This window comes from Thalia democratica, chromosome 1, assembly GCF_965202585.1.
Source record: "Thalia democratica chromosome 1, ktThaDemo2.hap1.1, whole genome shotgun sequence".
NCBI lineage: Eukaryota > Metazoa > Chordata > Thaliacea > Salpida > Salpidae > Thalia > Thalia democratica.
Genome location: NC_139165.1, coordinates 49,532,006 through 49,542,143, shown reverse-complemented (window position 1 = coordinate 49,542,143; position 10,138 = coordinate 49,532,006). Strand labels below are relative to the sequence as shown.

The window sequence follows — 10,138 nt, the reverse complement described above, 5'->3', positions numbered from 1 at the left end:
CAATTAGACCTTGTTGTTGATGTTCCATGTAGCAAGAATAATAAAATACAAGAGCTTGTGACAGAAAATAGTTTAAGGACATAGGGAGGAGGGGGTACAAAACTTTTTTATATTTAATCTTTTTTTTTTACATAACTAGATAAGCTACTTGTTGCTTTTTACCGTTTGTTAAAACTCAAAGTAACTTTTGAGATATGAGCTATAAAAACTGTAGCGTTCAATAAATTTTTTATAAGAGGCGCAAACTAAAAGGGCAAAAATAGACTATTCCATCAAATATCTATCTCCTCCTTCAGTTTTTAAGCAGTGTTTTCATACTTTTTCTGAGTAATGTTTTTAAAAAATTTAAACAAGCTGTTTCAAACGGGTGTTTTAATTTCTTAAAGAATAAAATATAAAAAATAAACAAAAAAAAGTTTTCTTTAAATTTCGATCATATTTTATATTTATGGCCGTTTTTCAGAAATCTGCTTCCGACAAGTTGTTTGTAATATCGAAGAGTACATTTAATTTGAAGTAAACTGCTTTAGAAATGAAGGAAGAGATAGATTTTTAGTAATTTTTTTTATAAATTCCGAAAAAATTGGCATTTGAATTTTCTAATTCTATACGACTGTACCGGATTAAAAAAAAAATAAATATCTCAAAAATTAATTAATTTTTATTGTTGTGTAAAAAGTATCTAATATTATATACTCTAAGCTTAGAAATAAATTTATAAAAGTATTTATATAAAGTTAATTTTTATTAAAAAATGTTGGACTCTTCCTATGCCCTTAATTTTCGTAATAAAAACAAGTAAAACTGACTTAAATGATAAAAAAATCGGCAAATTTTTTTTATCCAGTTCATAAACAAAAAATTTAAACATTTTATATATGTTAGTTATCAAAAAAACTTAAGGCTCCACCACGCCAATTTTATGCTAATGCTAATTAGTAGAAAAAAGATTTACTAAGATTTACTTTAGCTTTTTTTTTTTTAACAACCTAAATTAAGTATTCTACAAAAAGCTAAACTTTAATTTTAATACTGCATTAAGTGTACTATCGTAAAATAGTATAGTATTTAATAGTTATAGTAATAAAAAAATAAACTAAATGTGTTTTTGTCGGTATATTAAGAATAAATAAAGATAAGATTTATATGCAAACTACGTTAATTTGAAACATGTGAGTTCATGGGTTTAGAAAAAAAGTTAACTTAGATTTAGCAACGTGAAAACTGATTAAGTAAAACTTAGTTGTTAATTTTTGAAAAAAATACATTTTACTTATTTCCGGTGTTTTTTGTTTTCATTCGTTTCGCTTGGATAGTAGTTAACAAGTTTATAAGATAAATTTTTTGAACCTCTGTAATTTAAGTTGTCGTATTTTGAAAAAATAATTGCAATACTTTTATTTTTTATAGAATTTTGTTTACTCACTTAGATTTTCGAAAAAAAAAACTCTTAACAGTAGTTTTACAAAGTTATTACTATCATCTTTTTACTTGTTTTAACAGTTTTTTGTGCCAAGTTTAAAACCTAGTTTAAAATGATAACTATATAATGTTTTTTATATACACAAAACTTACACAAAGTAGTTAATGAGGTTTTTGTTATACTTTAGTCTCGAGAGAAATATTAATTACTAAAAATTTAGAAAAGTCTTATTTTTTTAAACAGTGTTTATTAAATTGTATATAAAACAAAAACGTTAAAGTATGACTCAATCTTCAAAAGCTAAGTTATTAATCACGTTTCAAATACTTACTTATTATATGTAAAATTATTGTTTAAAGTTTTAAGTATTGGTTTAGTTTCAGAAGATATACCTTTTTTTTAACTGAAATTGGAGATAAAATATTTAAAAATATTTTTAAAAGTGTTTAAGGCTGTAAGTGTATAAGCTAATTTTATCTAAGTTTAATTTTTTAAACACTTTGTTGTACTAAAGTGTTAATTAAAGCATTAACATTTTTATAACACTTATTTATTTGATATTTTTTGCAGTATATAAATCAACCATTACTTTAAACAGTTTTGCTGTTATCTAAAAGTAAGGTGTTATTTTTTTATCCAAATTATTTATTTTATTTATGCTCATATTAAAGTTTATAGAAAAATATTTCAATTAACTGTGTGTGATAAGTATATCAAAAAACTGCAGAAAGTAAAAATGTTTATGATATTTTTACAAATAATAATTATCAACTAAAAAATGAAACTTACACGTATTGTCGTCGTCGTCAGTTTGTTTTGTTTAATTCAAAACTCGAAATCAAAACTTTTGAAAAACAATACTCAACAAGTAAATAATCTTAAAAAAATTTTGAATGCCACCGAACTAATTATTTCAAAAGGTCTACCCGCAGAAGAACACTACGTCACTACAAACGACGGGTTTGTGCTTGGACTGCAAAGAATCGTGCGTAGCTCAGCTGCCGAAAAATACCCGATTTTAATTTTGCACGGTTTACTGGCATCGTCTGATGCTTTTCTCCTCAATCTTCGAAACCAGAGTTTACCTTACGTTTTGTACAATGCTGGCTTTGATGTGTGGCTAGGAAATGTTCGTGGAAACAAGTACTCTCGAAAGCATGAGAATCTCAGCCCGAATCAAGACGAATTCTGGAATTGGAGTTTCGATGAAATGGGCGAGTTTGACATTCCTGCTATGATTGACTATATTATAAGTACTACTAAAATGCCAAAGATTAACTTTGTTGGTCACTCACAAGGGTGTGTGGCATTTTTTTCTGGTGTAATTCAAAACAAATATTTAAATGAAAAAGTTGATAATTTTTTTGCCTTAGCACCGGCTGCGTTTCTACCAAATATAAAGTTACCGTTGAAAAACCTTCGATATTTTATCACCGTCCTTCCGTCTTTAGACAGATCTTTCGAGCATGGGGAAATTTTAAAAAGCCCCAGCGTTCTTAATAAAGTAACTGAAGAATTCTGCAGCATTCTGAACATGTGTAACAATGACATGTTCATGCTTGAAGGGAACGATTACAGCTCTAACTTGAACTTGTCAAGAATTTCTGTGTACAATGCCCACGATCCCAGTGGTACTTCTTTGCAAAATGTGAAACACTGGACGCAGATGGTTGATCGAAACAAAAAAAAGTTTGGAATGAGGTTTTATGATAATGGTTATTTCGGAAATTACCACAAGTACAAATCTTTTGTATCACCAAACTACAACTTTGAAGAGTTTAACGTTTCCACATATATCTTTTGCGGAACAGATGATAAAGTTGTTACAATGAAGGACTGCAAAACACTTTCGTATAATTTGCCGAATGTTAATCAGTTTTATGAAGTTAAAGGCTACAACCATTTCGATTTTGCATATGCTTTCAATGCCCCTACACGTTTTTTTAGTTTAATTTTACAAATTTTGTTAAATTAAAGTTTTGTTTCAGAAGTTGTTGTAACAAACACACTTTTAACTTTTAGAAATAATTACTAACACTAAGAAAATACTGATTTTAGTTTTACTAAATACATTGAGCTTTGGAAACTAACATTAAAAGTGTAAAAATAATTAATGACTTACATAAATAGAAAAAAAAATTGATCAAAACAGTTTAAAAACTCAGTTTAAGATGCTAATGTCTGTTTCTAAGTATACATAAAGATAAAATTTGAAAACAATTGCAAAACAGTTTTGATAGGCTGTAAGTTTTTTCTTATGTAGTTCTTCTAGCTTGAATAAACTTAAAAAACTGAAAAATTGCCTTTTCTTTTGTTAATAATAACTATTTAAATAAATTTTATTAGTGTAATAAATTAAATATACGGCTCGAATAAAATATAAAAATAAGTTTTATATAAAGTTATACGATAGCATCCAATGCATTTTAACTTTAGTGTTTACAGTACAGTACTTCTTTTCTAACTGATTAAATTATAGGCATTTGCATTAGTATTTTTTATTGAAAATAAAATCAAGAGATTTAAAAAAAGTTAAGTAGTTAAAAGTTGTTATATGCATTTTTTTTCGGTTTTGCACCTGTATTAAAACATTGGTATTGTTTAGTTCAAAAAAATAAGCTTGACTTAAAGAAAAGAAAAAGTATTTTTTAAGTTTTTGCTTTTAAACTTAGATTATTCAACTTCCATTGCAATTTTATAGAAAAATATACAATCTTAAAACAGGATAAAGTTAAAACAAACTTTTCATAGTAGTTTTAACTTTTTTTAAGCAAAAGTTTTACTAGCTTTGCGTAAAATTTGAAAATATTACTTTTTAAGTTAATATACAATGTCAACATCATTTACATTTCCTTACGAGCTTATGAAACTATAAAAGTCAGTGTTTAATAGTTATCACAGTAAAAAAGTTAAGTTAAAAACCTCTTGTAGTTTTTACTTATTTTTTTCTTAGATTATTTACTAAATAAATAAACAAGTTTAACAATTTTTCCTATAAAACAACTTTTAAATAATAGTGTAAAATTTCTAATTTTACAACGAATTTATAGTTAATTTATTTGAAATATAAAGGAACACAAACTAGTAAAATAACGCATAAAAAATATTCGTCCATTTGTATAAAAACTCCGTAGAACTACGCTAACTATTCAAAAAAAGCTTTGTTAGTTATTAATAAACTGAATACTTTTAAAATTGTTCTTATATTATTTCAACAATCTTTTAATTATTGCTCTTTGTTGCTTGCAGTAAAAAACAAAAAAGTCAGTAGGCTAAAATATCAAAAGTGTCAAGTATGACGTACTATACCAGTGACCTATTATGTTTTTATTGTAATTTGTTATAAATTTACTAGTTTAAAAGAGTTTATAAATTTTTTTTCTATTTATAAAACAAGTTTTAATAATTAGAAGCCAATCTATTTAATCTTATGACTATTTTAGAATACTCTAAGTTATCTTATGGTATTTAATAATCATAAACTTAAGTTTTGTTTATATTTTGTATATAGTCTAAAGTAGTTTAGGAAATTTTATTTTTGAGCTAATGCATTTTAGTTGGCTTTTAGTTAGAATTGTACATTAAATGATTAATCATCTGGATAGGACATCCAAAGTTTTTGCTTGAAATAATTCTTTTTATAAGTTTGATATGTTTTATATTTACGATGAATAACATTAAAATGCTTATTAAAAGTTCATATTGAATGAGAATTTAATTTTATTAGAAAAAAATTGTTCAAAATAGGAAACGTTTTTTTCAAGCAGATATTAAATTAAACGGAAGTTTGTATTTAAGTCAAGCAGAAGTAATGCAGCATAACAAAAGCATAAAATAAATAAAGAATAGTTTTATTAAATAAAACTAAACATCAAAATATCTGATTTTAAATATTTGTATTAATTTTTGTAATTAACAAGGTAAGTTCACTCTTAAAAAACTTTTCTTAAACTATTGTAATCTTTTATGCAGTTTATTTTATCTTATTAAGAATGACAAAAGTTACTAAACTATAATTTGAATTTAAACTTGAAAACATACTTTTATTACTTGGTTTCAATATTCAAAAAAACAAAGCACAAAAGTTTAAACAAAATTTAACATAACATAGTTAATGGTTTTGCTAAAATATTCAATAAAAAGTAATTATAACGATTACTTTAAATATTTATTAAACAAGACAAAAATAAACTATATTAAAAAAAATCTATATAAATATACTGTTTTTCACAAAATTAAAGCTACAAGTTTAAACATTATTATATAATGTTTACTAACATTGATTGAGTTAGCTAATCATAAAAAGTACTGTTATAAAATTTATACAACTAAAGTTTTTGCTTTAGTAATGGTTTAAAGTTTTGAATACTTTACAATGATAAAGCTATAAAAACAAACTGTTATTTTGGAAGTCGTTGCACTGTCTATAAAAAAACGTGATATAAATTTACTCTTAAAGTTAGTCACGAATAAAAAAAAACATTTTTTTAGGAGAAACTTTTGCTCTGATTTCTTTATTTTAATTTATATTTTTTATTTTAAGGCATAAGACAACCATAAAAATTAGTTTAGTATAATAGCTAGCTAATTTGTTTTGAGTTTTGTTGTTTTTTATACAAACTTTGTATTAACTATAAGTCTAATAGATAGACTGAAAAATATGATGCTATTTTTTAAACTCTAGTTTTACATAGTTTGTCATTTTTTCTTTAAATTTATTTGAATCATATTTAGCTTAAGTTAGTATATTTACTTATATTGTCGAGACAAAATTAAAAGAAGAAAGCAAAAATATCATTATTAACGCAAGAATCATATCTAGTTATTTTTATTGAAAAAATTGTCATTCTTGTCATTGTTTGTAATATTACTTAATATGACGTAGGTTCTAATCGTTGCATCATTTACTTAAGTTTTAGTTTTTATAGAAAATTGTTTACTTTTGATAGATTAAAAGTTTTTAATCAAAAAAATCTGTTGTAAATAATTAGCTGATTTAAAAGGCAAAGATCATAATTACAAAACATTATTTCAGCTTAGTTGCAAAAAATTCTAGAAAAAATTTCTGTTCTATATATTACTTACATTTTTTTCAAGGGTGCATAAATAGTTTAGTTTGTTTTAAAGTTTGTTATATTAACTGTATGAGAAAAAATAAAACACTTCAGAAAAATGTATTTAAATACCTTTATTTGTCGAGTAATATTGTTTCTGAGTTGAGTTTTATATTTTACTTTGTTAATTTTGTAAATGTATGTTTTTTCTTTTTTTTCAAGTTTATGTTTATTCAAAGTTAAAAAAAAATCGATATCAAAATAGACGGAACGGGTCAAAATTGCACGAAGACAAGTTTGCACAAGGGGACAAAATTGCATGAAAACAATTTTGCGTTAGAGTAAAAAAAAACAGAAAAAATATATATGAAAAAAAAATCAGAAAATGAAACTAAAAGAAAAAAGTGTTACTGACCGAGGGTAAGGGTTAGGGGTAACAGTGATAGTAAAAAAAAATACTAATAAAAATTATTATTACAAATAATAATAAAAATTAAAAAAAAAACTGATTTAGTAAAAACGTAAAAAAAAACAAAGTTAAAAAAAATATATATTCAAAAAATTCAACCCGTGCAAAAATGTTTCCGTGCAAAATTGTCTGCTCGTGGAAAAGTGTATTCGTGCAATTTAGTCCCCTCGTGCAAAAGTGTCTTCGTGCAAAAGTATTTTCGTTAAATTTGGTCCCCTCGTGCAAATTTGACATCTACCCGAAAATAGATTAAGCAAATAAGTGGTAAGTAGCTCGATCACTGAAAGACCACAGATATGATTGTTGATTTGTTTTTTGTATTAAATAGAATATTTATTATTATATGAGAAGTACATTAGCTTTTGTGCGTAAAGGTTAAATATTTAGTTTAATTGTTAATATTTCAAAAGAAAAAAATATCACAGTTTAAAAAAAAAAAACTTTCACTTATAATGTTTACATAAAGTACGGTCATTTAAGAGTTTTGTGAAGCAAAAAAATAATTTTATTTTCAGTCTTTTTTGTAGGTATTGCGAACATTTTGATAATTTATTGTAATTCATATTTTTATGTTTTCAATCTATATAAACTGTTTTTTAGCTTTTTTGTTTATGCTATTTTTGGTTTGCTATAAATGAAAATGGAAACTCAAAATAAAAGCAACAACTCGATGGTAAACCGAAGAATAAATCCTAGGTTGATTTCAGTTTGTGCAGTGAACAGACTTATTACGCTTGCTTGTTCATTTAGTGCCTTAGTTTCATTGATGGAAGCCCATTTTTGGGTGTACTTCTACTCTGAATACAAAAACCGCAGAATTCTGTCCACAACAGTTTTTATCACTTCCATTTGCGGTCCTGGGTTGTTGTTGTGTATACCCGTCGTGAGAAAATTACGAAAGTTACCTATTCGTGTTAAAACTTTAATACTAGTTTTGATTTCATTGTTGATTTTTATAACTAGTTTACCTAGTTTAGATAAAACACCAGAAGTTAGAATGATGCTGCTGTCGCTTTCCGTCTTTTTAGCTCAACTTCTGTTAGTTTTGTTTTGGTCATGTCAAGAATCTGGTGTAACAGGTGAGTTGTACTTAGCAGTCTTCATTACAATGGTAATAAAGCTTACTTCGAGCGGAATAAACTTGTTCTGTGAAAATGTTTACTTTATGCTGACTGTTTTAATTTTAAACTTTTTATTAAGTTGTGTAGCTTGTCTGCAAAACAGCCACAACAAAAGGGATAAAACGTCATACAGAGTAGAACAAGAATCTAACACAAACGATGAACACAAAGTAAATATTGAGCTTTTAGAAGTCAACCAAACTGAAGTGAGTCAGGGTTCTCTTCCGGAAATAAATGGTAAAGCTAACAACAATCATTTATCTCTTGCTTTAATTGTATCAGCTCTAGGAATTGCTGCTGGGTTATCTTTGTTTACGCAGTTTTTCACCTCACCGTATACTTTTGTACGACTTGCTGGCTATGAAGATGAGAAATACGAGTTTTTAATAATATTTGCATGTTTAATTAGCTGTTTTGTTTGTGCTTTTGAGCTAAATCACGGAAAACCATCAAGAAAGCCTCAGAACACCGATAAGTTAAAAGAAGTAAGTTTTATAACTATTCGTGAAAGTTTAATTTTTAGTAACTGTTTTAATTTAACATCAAATTTTATTTTTTATACTTTGTTAATGCGAAATTTTTTTATTAACACTCTATTATTGCTATAGTAAGCAAAAAACAAAATGTGTATATAAGCTTTTTTATTATACAGTACATATTTTTTGACATTTTAACGAAAATGCACAAAAAATTTAATTTCAAAAACAATTTTAACAGAATCAAGGAGCGTTTATTTCAGGATCAGTTATGGCGTCCGTGTGGATTTGCATCGGCTCATTGCTGCTTGTTTTTCCCCTCCGAAGTTTCTTCCTCATCGGATCCTGCCTGTACAGTGTTTTACTACCTTTTGTGTTCACTAGACTTCTTGACGCACACTTGTTGTTTGTATCCAAAATAACAGGTCTTCATTGGGTCAAAGCAGTTTCGTTATCTGTAGGTGGAGGTTTCTTTGTGTTTTTACACTTTTTCAACATGTCATTTAAGCTAGGCATATTTACTTATTACTTTGTAGGTCGTTTTAACTTAATAATTTATCTTCAAGCCGGGGCTTTGATATTTTCTTACGTAACTGCAGAAATGGTTATAACAGTCAAAAACATGACTACATCTGTTACATCAAAAAGAATGTTTTATAAAAGACAAAGCATAACAAAAATTTCTATTGTTCTACTTTGTTTAATTGGTGCAATTGTAACAAGTGTTACAACACCACCACTGGTACCTACTTGTAGAAGTCTAAACAACTCAACTAACATTGAAGCATCAAACTCGTCTTTAAGAGTAATATTTTTAAACACGAACTATTTGCATGACATGTATGGAAAAGACAACACCGGGTGTGTTACTGATGCTATTCAAAAGCTGAAACCAGATTTTGTTCACCTTTCAAACTCAAATGCTGTTTTCACATATTTTGGCGGAAAAGATTTAATCGGCCACTTAAAAATGTTAAAAGTTTTACCAAATGGTAAAACTAGTAAAACCTTTACTCCTAATTTGTATTTTGGTACCTCTGACAGTTTTAGTTATTATACGAAAATGGAAGAAAGAAATTTAAAAAACGAATCCTCACTAACAATCCATAAGATGTTTAAAAACAACAAAACTCTATGTTTTATACGTTATGAAAGCCTTTACAACAACAATGCAGATTCTGATACTTCGTTGCTGAAAAGAACAAATGAACTTAGTGCAAACAATACAAACCCACTCATAATTTTTAGTCAAAACAAAAATGTAACAGAAAAAAATTATTTTAGGAACTTAACGAATATCCAAAATCTCCCAATACTTTTAAGTTCAAGTACAAACACATCGAGTGAAAGCATTCAAGGACTAAATGGTTTGAATGTTTTTTACAGAAACTTAATTTCTCCTCAAATTCACTATGAAAAACTAGTTGATACTAAAGAAAAAATTATTGTTGCTGATTTTGACTTTTAGTTAGTTTAAACTATTAAACCATTTTTATATGTTTTTTAAAATTTGTACATTTTCATAAAAATTTGAGTAAGTTGATTTAAAACATAAAATTTTATTAATAACTTATACTTGGTTAAACAAAAACTAG

The 10,138-nt window shown here is 26.2% G+C and overlaps 1 protein-coding gene across 1 annotated transcript; it reads left to right on the top strand.

Moving 5' to 3' along the window:
• The first annotated feature begins 2,190 nt into the window (after window positions 1-2,190).
• On the top strand, window positions 2,191-9,890 carry LOC145837040 (tear acid lipase-like protein). The gene is made up of 6 exons (XM_082944811.1): window positions 2,191-3,360; window positions 7,936-8,025; window positions 8,155-8,552; window positions 8,785-9,010; window positions 9,329-9,522; window positions 9,828-9,890. The coding sequence occupies exons 1-6, from the start codon at window positions 2,202-2,204 to the stop codon at window positions 9,888-9,890; spliced, it is 2,130 nt and encodes a 709-aa protein (XP_082800937.1). The 5' UTR covers window positions 2,191-2,201.
• The last annotated feature ends 248 nt before the right edge of the window (window positions 9,891-10,138 follow it).